Source organism: Phaseolus vulgaris, chromosome 7 (genome assembly GCF_051622355.1).
Source record: "Phaseolus vulgaris cultivar YP4 chromosome 7, ASM5162235v1, whole genome shotgun sequence".
NCBI lineage: Eukaryota > Viridiplantae > Streptophyta > Magnoliopsida > Fabales > Fabaceae > Phaseolus > Phaseolus vulgaris.
Window position 1 is genome coordinate 42945135 of NC_143504.1, and position 18291 is coordinate 42963425.

The 18291-nt window shown below is 34.1% G+C and overlaps 2 protein-coding genes and 1 non-coding gene across 4 annotated transcripts; 1 reads left to right on the plus strand and 2 right to left on the minus strand.

Moving 5' to 3' along the window:
• Positions 1-553: 553 nt before the first annotated feature.
• On the minus strand, positions 554-627 carry TRNAI-AAU (transfer RNA isoleucine (anticodon AAU)). The gene has a single exon. It is a non-coding gene; the product is annotated as a tRNA-Ile (tRNA).
• Positions 628-995: 368 nt separating this feature from the next.
• LOC137828618 (coatomer subunit alpha-1) lies at positions 996-6805 on the plus strand. 2 transcript variants are annotated; one of them, XM_068635265.2, is made up of 4 exons: positions 996-1534; positions 1608-2102; positions 3096-6090; positions 6477-6805. In XM_068635265.2, the coding sequence occupies exons 1-3, from the start codon at positions 1327-1329 to the stop codon at positions 6047-6049; spliced, it is 3657 nt and encodes a 1218-aa protein (XP_068491366.2). In that variant the 5' UTR covers positions 996-1326; the 3' UTR covers positions 6050-6090; positions 6477-6805. The 2 variants fall into 2 exon arrangements, with proteins under 2 accessions (XP_068491366.2, XP_090160610.1); XM_090304484.1 differs by lacking the exon at positions 6477-6805 and having other exon boundaries at positions 3096-6469.
• Positions 6806-15255: 8450 nt separating this feature from the next.
• On the minus strand, positions 15256-17036 carry EMB2739 (embryo defective 2739). The gene has a single exon (XM_068635508.2). It carries the CDS (start codon positions 16978-16980, stop codon positions 15571-15573), a length of 1410 nt encoding a protein of 469 aa, XP_068491609.1. The 5' UTR covers positions 16981-17036; the 3' UTR covers positions 15256-15570.
• Between the last annotated feature and the right edge of the window lie 1255 nt (positions 17037-18291).

Below are 18291 nucleotides of genomic sequence, written 5' to 3' on the forward strand. Positions count from 1 at the left end.
AGGAGTTGACCTCAATGAATTCGATTGGAGTGAAGACTTCTATTTTTGTTCTAATCGTGTGGGGTAATAGTAATTTCAGCTGGTCGAGGAGTTATCCTTGATGAGTTGGAGTGAAAACTCCTATTAATATTGATCGCCTGAAACGATACTAACTTGAGTTGGTCGAAGAGTTATTCTTGATGAATTTAATCAGAGTACTTTTATTTTATTCTGGTCGCGCAAGGCGATAATATTATTTTCTAGTCGCGGGGTGATAATAATTTATTTTGTTCGAGGCTTCATCCTCGATAAATTTGGTTGGAGTAAAAACTCCTATTTGATTCTGGTCGCGCGTGGCGATAATATCCGTGCGGTCGGTAGGGGTCGCTAGTATTTGAGCGACTTTCCTAAACATGTACTTTTACACTACTACACTTTATATCAAGTAACAAGAAAAAATTCTCTCATGAGAGAGATCATGATAATATGAAGCGACATCTTAGTTTCTACTTAGTACCATAAAAATTATGGTTCAGAAAAAAGTTTTAAGATATCATATTGCAAATTAAAAAAATGGCCCATGCAGGTCTCGAACCTGCGACCTTCGCGTTATTAGCACGACGCTCTAACCAACTGAGCTAATAGGCCACATATTGATTAACATGCATCGTGATCTCTGATTAATAGGGAGTTATATTGGTATATAAGTATATTGGAATATCTAGAGAATATTTGTAACATATTTCAGTTAATTCGTATTTAGCTGATTTGTCAGAGATATTTCTCGCATATTTTGAAATATGAATGTGACTCATTAAGTGATATTATAACTGTCGTTACTCTTATTATTGTGTAACTTGAGATGTTCTTTGACTCAGTAGGTTACTAGGCCCAAAACTGGCTCATCCGGTACTGATCGATACAGTTTCCATAAACAATGATTAATTAAAAATACATTAACCAAACATGAGTTAAGTTAAGAAAGTATAAAAATGAGCAATGATTTAAAATATTTCATATCTAATTAGTTTTAGATAGAATAGATCTGAATTATTTATTTTGGCGAGGAGAAGTAAATGAAAATGAGAATAGAATTGTGGTGAGGATATTGAGAAAAGGAAGAAGAATTAGAAGGAATAACGCGAGGTATATATAGCGAGAGGAATGAGAAGGCACTCTACCAGTAGTAAGGGGGATATGCTCGATTCGAGGGTGACGAGGGATCGCAGATCTGAATCTCATCTTCCCAAAACCCTCATTATTCTTCTTCCTTTTCTTCTTCCCCTTCTCCGATCTCATTCCAAACCATTCCAAGCCAAACCCTAACCGCATCACTTTCTTCCCAACATGTTGACCAAATTCGAGACAAAGAGTAACAGAGTGAAGGGCCTGAGCTTCCACCCCAAGCGCCCATGGATCCTCGCCAGTCTCCACAGCGGCGTCATCCAGCTTTGGGACTACCGCATGGGAACCCTAATCGACAAGTTCGACGAGCACGATGGCCCCGTCCGCGGCGTCCATTTCCACCACTCCCAGCCTCTCTTCGTCTCCGGAGGTAACTGTAACTAACTCTCTTAGATCTGTGCATTTTTCCTTAGATCCCTGCCTCACTAACCCTAATCTCGCAGGGGACGATTACAAGATTAAGGTCTGGAACTACAAGCTCCACAGGTGCCTCTTCACTCTCCTCGGACATCTCGACTACATCCGCACCGTCCAGTTCCACCACGAGAACCCCTGGATTGTCAGCGCCAGCGACGACCAAACCATCCGCATCTGGAACTGGCAATCGCGCACCTGCATATCCGTTTTGACCGGTCACAATCACTACGTCATGTGTGCCTTATTCCATCCCAAAGAAGATCTCGTTGTGTCCGCCTCGCTCGACCAGACCGTTCGCGTCTGGGACATCAGTTCTCTAAAGAGGAAGTCCGCGTCCCCCGCGGACGATATCCTTCGCCTCAGCCAGATGAACACCGATCTCTTCGGCGGCGTTGATGCCGTTGTTAAGTATGTTTTGGAAGGCCATGACCGCGGCGTTAATTGGGCTTCCTTCCATCCCGTTCTGCCTCTCATTGTGTCTGCTGCCGATGATCGCCAAGTCAAACTTTGGAGGATGAATGGTAAATTACTGATTTTTTTAATGTGTCTGGTTTTCCTTTTTCACGGTTTAGACGATGCTCAAGTTGCTGGATTTTTGTATAGGGTTGAATGATTGATGCTATTCTGATTATTGTATTTGGCTGAGTGAGTGCAAGTTATTTAGGGATTGTTTGATTATTTTCTCTCTTTTTGGTTTTAAAATATGATTTCCAGAATAATTCTTCGATGCTCAGAAATCAAATTCTCGATCAGAGTCTCTAAAGTTTTTAAATTTGTTTCTAAAACAAGTGTTCTTGAAACCAGAACACAGAAACATCTGGGAGATGTTTTTTCATCTTCTCTTTCTTCATCTTATTCGACTTTTGCCACCACCCTCAGTTTATTGAACAGCCTTGTTTTAGTTGTGTTTTTGAAGCTAAAATCTTTTTTATTAGTAGGAATCAAACCCACTCTTATATTTGAGAACTTTTATCTCAAAGGATAGTTTGGACTGAAACTTAGTATAGAATTTTGGCCTTGGTGTGGAATCTGCATTTTCTGTTCCTATTCAAATTTGATTTTTGCTGAAAAATGAAAACAATCTAACAACGTATTTTTTCTACAAAAATATCATTCAACATCCATAAACCACCATATCGAGTTCTGCACTGATTACCGAACACATCAGTAGTTGTTGAGGTGAAAACTAAAACCCTTGTTTGTTTTCTGTTTTCAAGAACTGTTCTTTGTTTGCTTGTTTGTATTCCTTGAGTACATTTCAATGTGTTTGTTCCATGAGCACATTTCTGTTTGTTAAATGTAGGATGAGAAAATTGATTGATGAGTAGTGTGGAATTATTTTAGAAAAAGTTTTTAAAATAAAAAGTGAGTAGGGAATCAAAGAGAAGTAAATATTTTGATGTATAACCTGTTTTTTTGGAACCTTAAACATTGTGGGATGCAGTGTGGAACATACCTCTAGTGTTTGAGTTGGTATTGTTTATGTCGTTAAAGATTTCTATCTCTATTTTCAGACACCAAGGCATGGGAAGTGGACACCTTGAGAGGGCACATGAATAATGTTTCATGTGTTATGTTCCATGCCAAACAGGATATCATTGTGTCAAATTCTGAAGATAAAAGTATTCGGATATGGGATGCAACAAAGAGAACTGGAATTCAAACATTTCGCCGAGAGCATGACAGGTTTTGGATTCTTGCGGCCCATCCTGAGATGAATCTGTTGGCAGCTGGTCATGACAGTGGCATGATCGTTTTTAAGTTGGAGAGAGAAAGGCCTGCTTTTATTGTTAGTGCTGATTCATTGTTCTACACCAAAGATCGATTCTTGTGTTTCTATGAGTTCTCAACACAAAAAGAAGTACAAGTACTTCCCTTTCGAAGGCCAGGCACTTTAAGCTTGAATCAATGTCCAAAAACTCTTTCCTATAGCCCAACTGAAAATGCTTTTCTTCTGTGTTCAGAGGTAGATGGTGGATCTTATGAGTTGTACTGCATATCAAAGGACAGTTATGGTAGGGGTGATGTGCAAGAAGCAAGAAGAGGTCACGGAGCTTCAGCAGTCTTTGTTGCTCGTAATCGGTTTGCTGTGCTTGATAAAAGCAGCAATCAAGTCCTTATAAAAAATTTGAAGAATGAGACTGTGAAAAAGAGTGTCCTTCCGATTGCCACTGATGCTATATTCTATGCTGGAACTGGCAACTTGCTATGTAGGTCAGAGGATAAGGTTGTTATATTTGACCTTCAACAAAGAATTGTTCTTGGTGAACTACAGACTCCTTTTATTAAGTATGTTGTCTGGTCTGATGACATGGAACATGTTGCTTTGCTCAGCAAACACGCCATTATAATTGCTACCAAGAAACTTGTGCACCAATGTACTCTACACGAGACAATTCGTGTAAAAAGTGGAGCCTGGGATGAAAATGGGGTTTTCATTTATACAACACTAAATCATGTCAAATACTGTCTTCCCAATGGGGATAGTGGGATAATAAAGACACTGGATATTCCAATTTATATCACAAAGGTCTCTGGAAACACAATCTTCTGCTTGGATAGGGATGGAAAGAACAGAACTATAATTATTGATGCAACTGAGTATATTTTTAAGCTTTCCCTCTTGAAGAAAAGATATGATCATGTTATGAACATGATAAGGAACTCACAGCTTTGTGGACAGGCTATGATCGCTTATCTACAGCAGAAAGGCTTTCCTGAGGTTGCACTGCATTTTGTCAAAGATGAGAAAATTCGGTTCAATTTGGCTTTAGAGAGTGGGAACATTCAAATTGCAGTTGCATCAGCTACAGCAATTGATGAGAAAGATCACTGGTACCGATTGGGGGTTGAGGCTCTCCGCCAGGGCAATGCTGGTATAGTAGAGTATGCATACCAGAGAACAAAAAATTTTGAGAGATTGTCTTTCCTTTATCTTGTCACAGGTAACTTGGAGAAACTATCAAAGATGTTGAAAATTGCTGAAGTCAAGAATGATGTTATGGGTCAGTTTCACAATGCCCTATATATGGGTGATGTTCGAGAACGTGTCAAGATATTAGAGAATGTGGGCCATTTGCCTCTTGCCTACATCACTGCTTCAGTCCATGGTCTGCATGATGTTGCAAAGCGGCTAGCGGCTGAACTGGGAGATAATGTTCCATCATTGCCTGCAGGAAAAGTACCTTCTCTCTTGATGCCTCCATCACCTGTCATGTCTGGAAGTGATTGGCCTCTTCTCAGGGTCATGCGAGGCATGTTTGATGGTGTTCTAGACAATACAGGTAGGGGAGTTGCTGATGAGGAAGAGTATGAGGCTGCTGATGCGGATTGGGGTGAGGAGCTTGACATAGTTGATGCAGATGGCTTACAAAATGGAGATGTTGCTGCGATTTTGGAGGATGGAGAAGTAGCTGAAGAAAATGATGAAGAGGGTGGATGGGACATGGAGGATTTAGGCCTGGGCCCTGAAGCTGACACTCCCAAAGCTTCTATCAGTACACAATCTTCAGTTTTTGTGACCCCAACACCTGGCATGCCTGTAAGTCATATTTGGATTCAGAAGTCATCTCTTGCAGCTGATCATGCAGCTGCTGGAAATTTTGATACTGCAATGAGGTTACTGAACCGGCAACTTGGAATTACGAATTTTACCCCCTTGAAATCCATGTTTCTTGATCTGCACACTGGCAGTCATTCCTATCTGCGGGCATTTTCTTCTGCTCCAGTCATATCCCTTGCAGTTGAAAGAGGCTGGACTGAGTCATCTAGTGCAAACGTGAGAGGCCCACCGACACTTCCTTTCAAGTTGTCTCAATTGGATGAAAAGCTTAGAGCTGGTTATAAATTAACTACTGCTGGAAAATTCAGTGACGCCCTTCGGACATTTGTTAATATTCTTCATACAATTCCTTTGGTTGTTGTTGAGTCAAGGAGGGAAGTGGATGATGTGAAGGAACTAATTATCATAGTGAAGGAGTATGTTTTGGGCCTGCAGATGGAATTGAAGAGGAGGGAAGTTAAGGACAATATAGCGCGGCAGCAGGAGCTTGCAGCATATTTTACACACTGCAATCTTCAGACACCTCACCTTAGGTTAGCTTTACAGAATGCAATGACTGTCTGCTTCAAGGCAAAGAACCTTGCTACTGCTGCTAACTTTGCCCGGAGGCTACTTGAAACAAATCCTACCATTGAAAACCAAGCTAAGGCAGCAAGGCAAGTGGTAACAGCTGCGGAAAGAAATATGACTGATGCTACCCAATTGAACTATGATTTCCGCAACCCATTTGTAATTTGTGGTGCAACCTACGTGCCAATCTATCGAGGACAGAAGGATGTCTCTTGCCCATATTGTACTTCACGTTTTGTGCCAACTCAAGAGGGGCAACTATGTAATGTTTGTGATCTTGCCGTGATAGGGGCAGATGCTTCTGGCCTGCTTTGTTCACCTTCCCAGATACGCTGATTGCACTACTGGATCAGGTCCAACGTTAAATTTTGTTTCGGGTCAGTTTTCAGCACTAGATGAATCCTTATTAATTAGTCAATATGTTCTTGGCATTGTGATAGAAGCAAGAGTTAGTCATGAGGAATTACTTTTTCACCCTTTTGCTTGCCCTTCTCTTTTCTTGAAAATGATTTTCAGTGTAATAAATCCATTTCGTATCCGAGGGGTGTTAGTTTTTCATACACAAGAATGTGAAAGGTTGTACTTAGATCAAACGATGGTTATAGGCTGTGCAAGAGTTAAATTTGTGCGGTTTTATTTGACAAAGTACATAGTATGTCTGTGTTAGTCGGGGTTCGGTCCCTTGGTTACAAAATAATGTTTATTTGTAGTTATGTGACACTTGATTTGTTTATTTGATTTGGTCCTTGCAATTTACCTGCAGGTTGATTAAGTTCTAGGTGCACTCAATGACCGTCGAGAATTATCATTGAGAATTCTTAAAGTATTGCATGAGGATGCCATCTTCTTTTATTTTTATTACATTTTTCTTATCGGTGAGGCACACGAGGGCTAATAGAGTGTCTTTATTAGCTTTTTTTAATCCTAGCAATATTGTTCACTCGTAGGTACTGGGTAGATATAGCAAGGGCATGTTTGATTTGGGGTTAGATAAAGTTCAATTGACTAATATATCTAAATTGAAGTTATTTTTCATAACTTCTAATTTGCACATTCAAATATAAATATGGATATGAAATTTCACAAGTTAAACTGGGACAGAGTAGCACCTTATAGTTGTGCTACAAGCATAATAGTAACCCATCTTTGTATTGTCAATAAATTCCTACTCATTATATTGTTGATGGCCAAAAATAGTACGAGAGATAGAAAATGAACTGCTAAATTTTCAAATAAGGTTTTTCTGTTGTGTTCCCCGGAGAAGTTGTCCATGAACAAGTTATACGAAACTGTTTTGATAAAACTTGGATATTTGATTACCAAGCATTATAATTGTGGTTTTTACGGGCAGAAGTTTACATTCACTATAATTGATTTCTTAATTAAAGGAATTTTGCTTTGTTTGTAAACAGAGGAGTTAAGTGCTAACTACTTTTAGAAATTTGTCTTATTTTTATTTAATTATAAAAATGTTGCACCTTATTTTCAATTTGTTTTTTCAAGTTTTGTAGGAGAAAACGATTATTTTAACATTATCTTTTTTCACAATTTTTTTTATAAATTATTATGAAAATAAAAATGTAAAAACGAAGCAACGTTTTTGTAATTAATAGTAACTAGAAAATGTTTTATTCATCAAATAGTGCACAAAACTTTGCCGTTTTGATAAAAAAAATTGTACAGAACTTTGTAAGCTTTGGGACTGTGACTTAAACTTGCAAAGGGCAAAATGTTAAAAGAATAAACTGATTTTATGAATGTGAAAATTTGTAGTTTATAATTATTTTTAACAGCTTTTTTGGTGAACCTTTCTCTTGAATAAAAACTTATTTTAGACATATTTGTACCTATATAAAATTAATTATCTTAAACTATTTTTAGCAAATTTATCTATAAAAATTAATTATATATAAAATTAATAATTGAAATTATTTAATTTGTACCCTTGTATAAGACACTATCATTTATAAAAACTAATTATGATATTTCTCATATTAATCATCATTATTATTATCAATCTTTTAAACATTTCTCTAAGTGTTCTGACATATTATAAAATATGTTAATCCAATTGCTTAAAACATTTTTATGCAAGATAGAATATTAAATTAAAAATTTAGGTTTTAGGTGTAAGGATATAGGAAATAATTTTAGAGTATATTTTAAATAACATCTGAATATTTTATTATTAAAATAAAAAATATATATAAATAGAAAATTTAGTTATTCAATTTTCATTTTAAAAGAATCATTATCTTTCTATAAGTTTTTTTTTTCCTTTCTTCTTTATTCTTTCTAAGATTTTGATCTCCTTGCTCATTGTTTGACGATCGGAGTCCGTCATTAGACTCCTGAGAATGAGTAAGTTAATTTTTGTTCTTATTTTTTAATCAAATTTTGAACTTGTTAGATTGTATCTGTCTTTGCTTTGCATGTGACTCTTTTAGCTTTAGGGTGAATCTCTGTTAGTTTAGGGTCTTAGTGTTATAGTTAGACTTTTGATCAAGACTCTGTGGTGCAGGTTAATTACCTTTAAGCTTTTGGTAGATTTGGAGTTCTTAGTGAGCATCTGCTTAAGTTCAAGTAAGGGAAGTTAGTCTTAATCTCCAATAGAACTCTAGACTAGAAGACCAAAATGTGGGATGATGTGGTTTACCAGTCTCAAACTTTCTTGCACGATTGTTTATTTTAAGTATATTAGAAGTTGATTGAGATTTGCATGTGAAATTTTATATATGATAGATGTTATAAAATTATATTATTTTTTATTTGAATAAGTAAATGAATATATTTAAATAGTTTGATGAATCACTTAAAGGATAATGCTGTTTGTTAGAATGTATGACTTTAAACTAGAGGGATGATGAATTGTTTAAAGAGTGTTTTCGCAAACTTTTTAAGCTAGAATTAAATTCTTTGCAAGAAACCAGATTAGGAATAAAGTTAAGCCAAGAAACAAGGCTCAAAACAGTAAAGCACCAGTAAAACAATCGGTTATTTCGTAGAAACAATTGGTTGTTTATACCAGTAAAAAATAACAACAACTGAATTTAACGAGTTTAAGGAAGAAAGAGATGTACAAACAGTTTATACTGATTCACTCTTAAACCAAGAGCTACATCCAGTTTTCTAGAAACCACTCGGGAATCCACTAGGTAATCAAAACCAGATTACATACACACACCACCAAAGAAGTGACCTTGATCCCCCCAAGAAACACACATTCTTTGGCTCAGCACACACAACAAGAATGTTGATCTTGACAACCTCAAGAGCACAAAACCCTTCTTGGCTTCACAACACCAGAATGTACAAAGTATTCAGAACGAATTACACTTGTTACAGAATCAACTGAAAACAATACAGATGTAATCTTATTCCATGCTCTCTTGATAAACCAAAGCTCAAAGTTGAAAACTCAAATCTTTGAAAAGCTCTTTGAAAAACTCAAATATGTTTTTCTTTCTTGTTGTTTGTTATAAAACATTAACAAACTATTTATAGCATTCAAAGAATGGTCAAAGCATTTAAAGCATGAGCGTATTCAGTTATGAAATCATTTAAAGCTCACTTAACCAACAAAACTGTTTCTGTTAGGATTTTCAAACAAACAATCGATTGAAAGAGCGAATCAATCGGTTGTTTTGGTTTGACAGCAAGTCAACCAACCAAAACAATTTTCAAACTTTTTCAAAAATACCTAAGTACAAAACAATCGATTATTTCGACATAACAACAGGTTGTTTTTCACTTAATTTGAAAAACAATTTAAACTTAAAAGATTTGAAAATACTAAAGCTTTAATTCAAAAAAGAGTGGATTACAAAGATAAACTACCCCAGATCCTAATCTAAAACACAGCAGCAACTTCAAGCAACTCCAGCCTTCCATCAAACGCTAGGATTTGGATTCTTCAAAGCTTTGATCACACTTGATTCAACAATCTCCCCCTATTTGATGAAGACAAATCCCTGGTTGCTTGTGTTGGACTTGCTTGTGTTGGACTTGATTGAATCTGAAGCAGTTCCTGCAAAACAAAGTTTAAGCAATATACAACATCTATGGCAGCAGGTTAGTTACTTAATCAAATAGAGTTTGCAGAATTAAAGACAACACATCATAAAAACTCCCCCTATTCGTCTTCACAAATAGAGTATAAAAAGAGATAAAATAGAAATTGTTCCAGATTAAACAAAATTTTAAAAGAAATAGCACTTATACTGGTAAAAAACAATCGGTTGTTTCGAGCATTCAACCGGTTGTTTTTTCTTCAGTCATCCTTGCCATATTGAAGCTCAAAGATCTGGTTCTGAAAAACTTCAATCTGTTCATCCAGGGTCAGAAAACGAGTGTCCATGCTCTGAAATCTGTTGTCAATGCTCTGGAAATTGGTCACACAAAGATCATGGAGATTTCTTTGATTTTCAGCAAGCCATCAAGCCTATTCACCATGTATCTTTCAAAAGAAGACATAAAAGGAATCTCATCCCCTTGATGTCATGCACTTGTTCCAGCATCAAAGTTAGTTGCAGGTTGTTCTACATTGTGGATATCCATATCAACAGCTTGATCTTCTTCATCAAAATCAGCAGCTGCAACACTTGATGAACCACCATGATCACCATCTTTGCTCACCCATCTTCCATTTATCTTGGTGAATCCCGTCTTGCTTAGAGAACCATTATTCATTTCTTGTGTTGATTTAACCAACCAACTCAGAGGTCTCATCTTCAAGATTCACTTCAAAATAAAGCAAAAATTTAGAGATTAAAACAACATAGGGATATTGGTAGTCACTTAACCTCATGGATTTTTGCATATGTTCTTTGAAGATATGAATCCAGTTGATCTTGATCTTCTTCATGATGCAGTAGATATAAACAAGATCTTCTTCTATTAAAACAGAATGGTTGCTCCCCTTTGGAGTTAGAATCCAAGTAACAATAATAGCAAACACCCTTTCATCTAACTTCAAGCCTCAAACAGAACAAGTTCTCACTTGGGCTTGTTGATTCTTCAAACAAATCTTGTAGTATTGGACTTTGTTGAAGTCTTCCACAACTCCAAAATTTCCTTTATTAATCCTTAGACCAGCATACTTTAATCCAGTTACTGCAACCCACACATCATGGGTAGTCTCCATGTCTACACCTTTCACATGAGAAACAAGGTTGTTTCCTTCAAACTTAAGGTTGGTGTAGAATACCCGAATCAAATCATGGTATATGTTTCCCTTCATCCCCAAGAATCTTCTCAGCAACTGATCCTTGAGAAGCTTTCTCACATTGTCCAGCTTTTGGCTTTTCAGCCAATCAAAGGAGACAACTTTTGGGTTGTTGATCACCTTTGTGCTTCTCTCAAAATGATATCTCTCAATGAGCTCATTATCCCCTGAAAATCAGCCCTCAAGTCTCCCTCTAGACCTTACAACCCTTGTTTTGATCCTCTTTGATGTAGGTGGAGTGGACACCATGATAGCAGAAAAAAGAGGCAAAGGTTCACACACAAAGAGAGCAAAAGATGGCCCAATTGATTGTTTTTGTGAGAGAGAACTGCTGCACCAGATTTTATAGCATAACTGAACCCTACTGTGATCAATTGGTATGAGTGGGTTTCAGTCTTTAAGAAGAAAAGACTGGACCAAGACCTGCATAGAAAACGTCAGAAAAGAGCATAAAACCACATGGTCATCACATGTGATCTTTGACTAGTCATAAAGGCTCTTGAATTTTCAAGATATGGAATATATTCCTTTATGACATGTTGTAACTTCCTCCAGAATACAATCAAGCTTTCAAGACAGCTTTATTGACTCAGGATCCTTTTATAGTTGAGATCTGCAATAGACAGAAAGAATAGAGGAATTAATTCAATTCTTTCACAATGCTGTCAGAGAAGAAACAATCGGTTATTTCGAGGAAACAATCAGTTGTTTTTCCTGCAGCATGTTGACAGATTGAGATTTTCAACATAGACTGAGAAAGGTTCAAAACAGATGTAAGTGCTCATTTGAAAAAGAGAATTAAATATGAAATAGTAATTAAAAAACAAAGACAGAGATAAGGAAAGTCTTATCCTTTTATGAAGTCCCTTCAATGAGTCATTTGTTTGTTATCAAGGAGCTTCTTTTGTCTTTTGAAAAGGCTTGGACTGGTACATACTTCTAATTCAGTTCCAGTCTTAATCCTTTCCTTCCAAGAACCTGATCAGATGACTCAGAACCTCATGTTCTTCTAGTTTCCCTGCATAAAAATGAATTCAAGCAACAAGGTTTGGTCCCCTTACAAATGTAGGTCTATTTGATTTACATTCAACATTTAAAACCTCAAAAACTTTAGGAATCCATTTCATAAAGCCTCTGGGAATAGAATATTTCCTTATTTTTCCAGAATCTGACAGAATGACCTCTTTTCATGCAATAAAAGCATGTAACAATCGGTTGTTTCGACTTAATAATCGGTTTTTTTACTGGCTGTTTTGAAAATTTCTTTGAAAAATTATCTTGCCGATTCTGTGGATTAAAACCTAATCCAGCTCTTCCAAAAACACAATTTTGAGATGCCAAGACATTCTCAAAGTTGAATTTTCCATTTGAAAGCTTATCCACAGTTCTAACAAGATAATGTACTTTCTTTTCAAGATTTTCACAATTTTCACAAGTAAGAGAGTCACACACATGAGAAGAGTTTTTGCAATGTTTTTCAAACTCAAATTTTGATTTTTCCAGCTCTTCTTCAAGTGTCTTAACCCTCTTTTCAAGCCAGTTGTTAAGCCCTTTCAAACGGTTGTTTGAGAGAACCAATCGGTTAGCTTCTTCATGAGTTTCTTGAAATGCTTGAAGCAATTTACTATAATTTTCAGCACTGAGGGAAGCACATGAACTTACATTCTAAATTTTATTTAAAAATATGATTAAAGGAACTTAGTTATGTGTTTAAGTGAATTTTGAGATATATTTGGATTGCTTATAAAAGTTTAAAATGTGATGTGACTGAATGATGTATTGATGTGTAAAATGAAGTATGCAATGATGTTAAAGTGTGATCAAGACATAGTATTTTAGGAAAGAAAATACCGTGTTTAGATTGTTGTTAGAGTGTATTGATTTGTTAGGCTCGTAATGAGATGATCCCGACACTACTGATATAATGGAATCACATAAATGAAATTATTCAGTTGGTGAGAGTCGAAGAAGATTCATAAGACTTTTTCTGCGGTTTGAAATATAATCTGGTCTTTCAGGTCAGATGGATTTACCATGTTATATGAGATGATGAGATATTGAGATGTTTATGTGCATGACTCTGTGGATTCACAACGAGTAATATGATATGTGCAGGTCTCATGATTCTAATTTCAATACATGAGTCTTCCGGAAGTAGAGTTAAGTGTCTATGTGTTATGAGTTAGTAGAAGTTTGACATGTGAAAAATGAATTATGAATTTTAATAGACATTTGATGCTTTGAGAAATTGCATGAGACTTGATGAATTATATTTATTAATTTGAAATTGAAATTATATAAAAAAAATTATATAGCTAGCTTACCCGGTTCTTTGTTTGTGTTTGCTTTCTTTAATGTGATGATCATGTAATTACATTAGAGCAGATGATGTTGCAGATAATAAAGCTCATCAATGAGTAGCCAGAGGATGAGATGCTTTTGTTTTGGATGTTTTGTTTTTAAACTTTTGTGTATATATTAAAATCCCTAAGAAGAAGGATATATTTTAAGATAAAATATGAGAAAATAGTATATGTTTATATGTTAATTAGATATTGCATGCATAATATATTATCAAATATAAATAAAAATAGGGATGTTACATAATAAGTTTTAAATTTAAGATATGAGTTTTGTACATAACACTTAGACTTGAAAATAGAAATATTACATTATAATTAAACTATTTTTTAGATTATAATTTTTTTGTAAATCTCATCATTAAAACAAAACTACTAAAAAAGTTTAAAAAGTACGAAAAAGAATATAACATAATATGATCCATTCAAAGTAAAATAAGATTTAGTAAGATCCCTTAAAGTGAAGATGTTCTTATGTAAAAAAAGTTGAGTGATGAAATTACAAATAAAAAAATCAATTTTAAAAACTAATAATCAAAACAACTATTAATTGTATACATGTAAAGAGTTAACTCTTGTAATTTAGTATTTAAAAGACAGAAGTTCACAAAATAATTAGTGTGTTTTTGTATAAAAATCACTAAGATTAGAAAAAAAAAAAAAAATTTTATTGCGAAAAGATTTATCAGTAAAAAATGCATTGAAAGAATTAATCAATCTCTGTACATTGAATTTCAAGCATTCGATCGGAAGCACGTTTATTTCTCTTCTGAAGGCCTCCTTTACTTATACTCACCAGAATGACTTAGAAACTGAAACAAAGTATTCAGAAGCTTAAGCAAGTAATGAAACTCAGCCTATTTTTTTCCATCATACTGAATAGTAATAAGGAAATACATATAAGCAGAAATGAATTCTTTAAATAAATAAATCAGCCCAATTTGTAATTGAATGTAAAAATATTTACTAGAATTCTCAAACCAGTAGTTGAATTAAGAGATGAATAATTACTGTTCTTTGTACACAATACAAGAAACTATAATCCAAAATCTTATATAACTTTATGCGAAGTTCAATAAATTAACTAATAACATAAATGATTAGTTTATAAATTAATTTAAATAACATAAAAGTTAGTAATTTAAAAAAAATAGTTTACTTAATTTTTTTTAAGTTATCAACTACATCAATGAATTTCTAATTTCTATTTTACTTATTTATTTTATTACTATCCATAATATTTTAATACATTTGCTTAATTATTTTACCTATTTTAATTTTATCAAAGCAATTAATTATTTCAATGTTTTAATATTTATTTAATTATTTTTTAAAATCTTTTATAGAATTTAAATTAAAAAAATTGAAAATTTTAATTTTAAAAAATAAATAAAAAATAATTTTAATTAATATTCATCACATAAACTCACTTAAATAAAATGACTTAACCAAATAAAAAAAAACACATAGAACTTTGAAACAATAAATAAAAATAGAAAAAAATTTACTTATTTAAAAAAAATTAAAATTAAAATTACATAATAATATATTTTTGTTTAAAAAGTATAAATTTTATTCATATCATAAAAGAAATTATAATTATATCATTTTATGTGACTTTACATTGATTTATCAGTAATTAATTTTGTCAAATACTTCTCACTTCTATTCCAATAACTTAGTCATAAGTTAGTTCTGAACTTCTAAGAAACTAGTTTATCTTTTAATTTTGTCAAACAAAACCTTAATGAATTCTTTTAAAGAGAAAGGATTTATCTTTCAAGACAGTTTTCAGCAATAAAAGAACATACTGATATAGCATCACAGATCCGACTTGTTGTGGCAATAAGCTAGACCCTCCTGGTTTTCACCAATTTCAGAAGGGTTTTCAAAAACCGTTTGCAGCTGCAAAATAGTTCTGAGATCTTTAACCATGTCAGTAATATCAAGGATTCAAATGAAACATCAAGCATGATCATGGCATAACTGCAAGTTAAACCCTTGAATTAATCTACACTTAAAGTGACCTTAGGGGACCATGTACAATGTTATAACCTAAAACTATCAATTGAATTTACAAGAATCAGAACCTACATTTGAGTGCACTTGCTTGATACAGACTTCTATTCTATAATATCCTTAGCTACCAATGAATTGGGGTTTATATTTGTGTGTATGTGGTACATGCTTCTGTCAGGCATATTCTGAGGACAAAATCTGAAGAAACTCAATACTGTGGGCTACCAGGCAGCAATTATCTTGGGAGGAATCCCTCAAGAGCTTCCAACCGTTCCACATGCTATTAAGCTTTTCAGCCTCTCTTTCAAACCAGGGTGAAGTGCAGGACAAGAAATCAAGACATCAAGCGACCGAATCACACCTTTGCGCACAAGCAACTGAAAAGCCGATGACACACCTTTAACCACGAAACCCTTCCGTTCTACATCATAACTGTCCACAAGATGCAATAAGAACTCAAGAAGAGCATGAGTAATGTCAACATACTTTGGAACAGAATGCACCATAAGCAGAACTGCAGGCTCAATGTTCATAATGTTATCCACCCTTTCATCAAAAAAGAGCCAGTCATAAAACAAAGCCAGTTTCACATTAGCCACAACATGGTTCCTCCTACAAGAGGTCAAAAGCCAACCAATAAGCGCCCACCTAGGAACAATATCAGACTGAATGATCTCATTTGAAGGATGGTGTGCACAGCATATAAACCTCACAATATCAACTATAACAAACTCTTTATCAGGCTCATTCAAAAACTTCTTAGCAAACCAAACCTGATGCCTCTTCTGATGCCCCAACTTTATGCTTGTAAGCAAAAACCTCAATTGGGTCTCCATGTCAGGACTGATCCTAAGCAGAGAATACCTACTGGAAGTCCTGGTGGAGTAAATCTGAGAAACATCCTTAAACTGAAACCCCACAACATTAAACACACACGGATTAAACAGAATGTCTCTTAATATAGCCCTAAACTCGGGGACATGAACCAAATCCTGCAACAAGCGAATAAAATCCCTCCCAATTTTCAAACACAAGTGAAACTCTTCCCTCACTATCTTCACACACAGATGAATCTCCAACCGCTTCAAAGTCTCCAACTTTTCAACGTTACCACCCCTACAATGATCCGTCAAAACCCTAAGAAACGTGTACAACGCGAACGACAAAACGTGGGGCGAGTCTTCCAATAAGCGGTCCCACTGTTCCAGAAAGAGGGTGACCAACTTAGAGCAGAGCCACAAGTTGCCATCGCCACAATCGGCGCCAGCGATTTGGCGCAAAAGGGAGACCAAAACGGCGTCGTAGCCGACGCCCAAAACGCACACTATTTGATCGGTGAGCCAGAGTAACTGCGTTTTGACGGATGCAAGGAGTTTGGGGTAGAGGTGGTTGACGAGGCTGAGGAGGAGGGTGACAAAGGCGGCGTAGCCGTCGGTGACGATGGCGTGCAAGTGTTTGATGTGGGTTTTGGCGAATTGGGGTTCCGTTAAAACGCCGTGAAGGATAGCGCGGTTGAGGAGGGTGTATTGGTCGGGGCTTGGAATGGCTAAGGAGAAAGGGGGTCTCAGAGATGCTTTCTCAGACTCAAAGGCTTCCCTCAGCGACGTTTCCAATGCGTTTTCTGCTTCCAAAGGTGGCGTGAGAGTCAGCATCCACGCCGCCATAGAACCACAGCTGAAAGACTACCCAGCTCTTAAACCCGCACCCCATTTGAATTTTAAAAACGTTTTTAGCCTTCAATATTTTGTTTTTCATGCAAATATATCATTTTTTGATAAATTATTACTATTTCTCATGTTTTATTTTTTAAAAATTCAATTATTTTCTTATGTTTTTAAAGTGATTTAAGATAATTACATTAGATTTAACATTAAAATAAATAATTGTGAATAAATGATTTAATTAAAATTAAAGTACATTGCATTGGAAGAATGTGATAAAAAGAAAAAAAAAAGGTGGGATTGGGTTGAATGGTGGAGAGAGGGAAATGAAGAGTGGAGAGCATGGGAGGGGGAAAAGGAAGGAAGTGGGCGAGAGGGCTATCTATGATTTTTTTAAGTTTTTCTTTGTTTTTGTTAGAATTTAAACATGTTTTATTAAATAGAGATAATGAGGCGAAACTTTTTAACTTTATAATTCATAGTTGTGAATAATAACGAGGGAGTAATTCTACATTATGTAAGAATTAACAAAAAAGGAATAAAAATATACAAGTGAGTAAAAATATGATTTTTTTCCAATATAGTATAATTTTAAAAACAATTTTCTGAAATGGACAATTTTTTTTTCCAAATTATATTGAAGATACGATTTATTCAAAACGAAATCGTCAATTTTATTTAGATTTTAAAAAAATTAAACTTGTATATTTTATATACGATTTTAATGTAAAATCATATATAAAATATATGTTTTCGATTTTAAAATATTATATTTTTTAAATTAAAAAAAATATTTTTTTTGAAAAATTTCATATATATATTTTTAGTTTTAAGAAATAAAAATGTGTAAAATAAAAAAATTAAAAACAATAGAAAATCAGAGAAGTTTAAGTTACTACTTTTAAATTTTTTTATATATAATTAAAGAAAATTAGGTTTTTATAAAATATTATATATAATTAAAGAACTTCTGAATTTTTAGAATTTTTTTTATTATATATAATTAAAAAATTAAATATAACTTTTTAGTTTGTAATATATTAAAATTATTTTTAATTCTTAATAAAATTAATGACATAATATTTTAATAATATAAAATTATATAAATAAATTATTTAAAAAATATTAAAATAATTTATTTATATAATAAAATTTAAATTGATAAAATTCTAAATTCAAACCTTAAAAATAAATTAGAAACTTTAATCGGAAACTTAAAACGAAAAGCTTTATATATGAAATATATAAGTTTTGTTTTTTTTTAAAATATGGGATTGGAGATTTTTCTTTGAATAAATTGTATTATCAATAAAT

Excerpts from the sequence above, each read along its gene's own strand:
- LOC137828618 (XM_068635265.2), top strand. The coding sequence starts at position 1,327 with ATGTTGACCAAATTCGAGACAAAGAGTAACAGAGTGAAGGGCCTGAGC. Across the intron at positions 1,535-1,607 it reads GCCTCTCTTCGTCTCCGGAG|GGGACGATTACAAGATTAAG; the intron begins GTAACTGTAACT and ends CTAATCTCGCAG. Across the intron at positions 2,103-3,095 it reads CAAACTTTGGAGGATGAATG|ACACCAAGGCATGGGAAGTG; the intron begins GTAAATTACTGA and ends CTCTATTTTCAG.
- EMB2739 (XM_068635508.2), bottom strand. The coding sequence starts at position 16,980 with ATGGCGGCGTGGATGCTGACTCTCACGCCACCTTTGGAAGCAGAAAAC.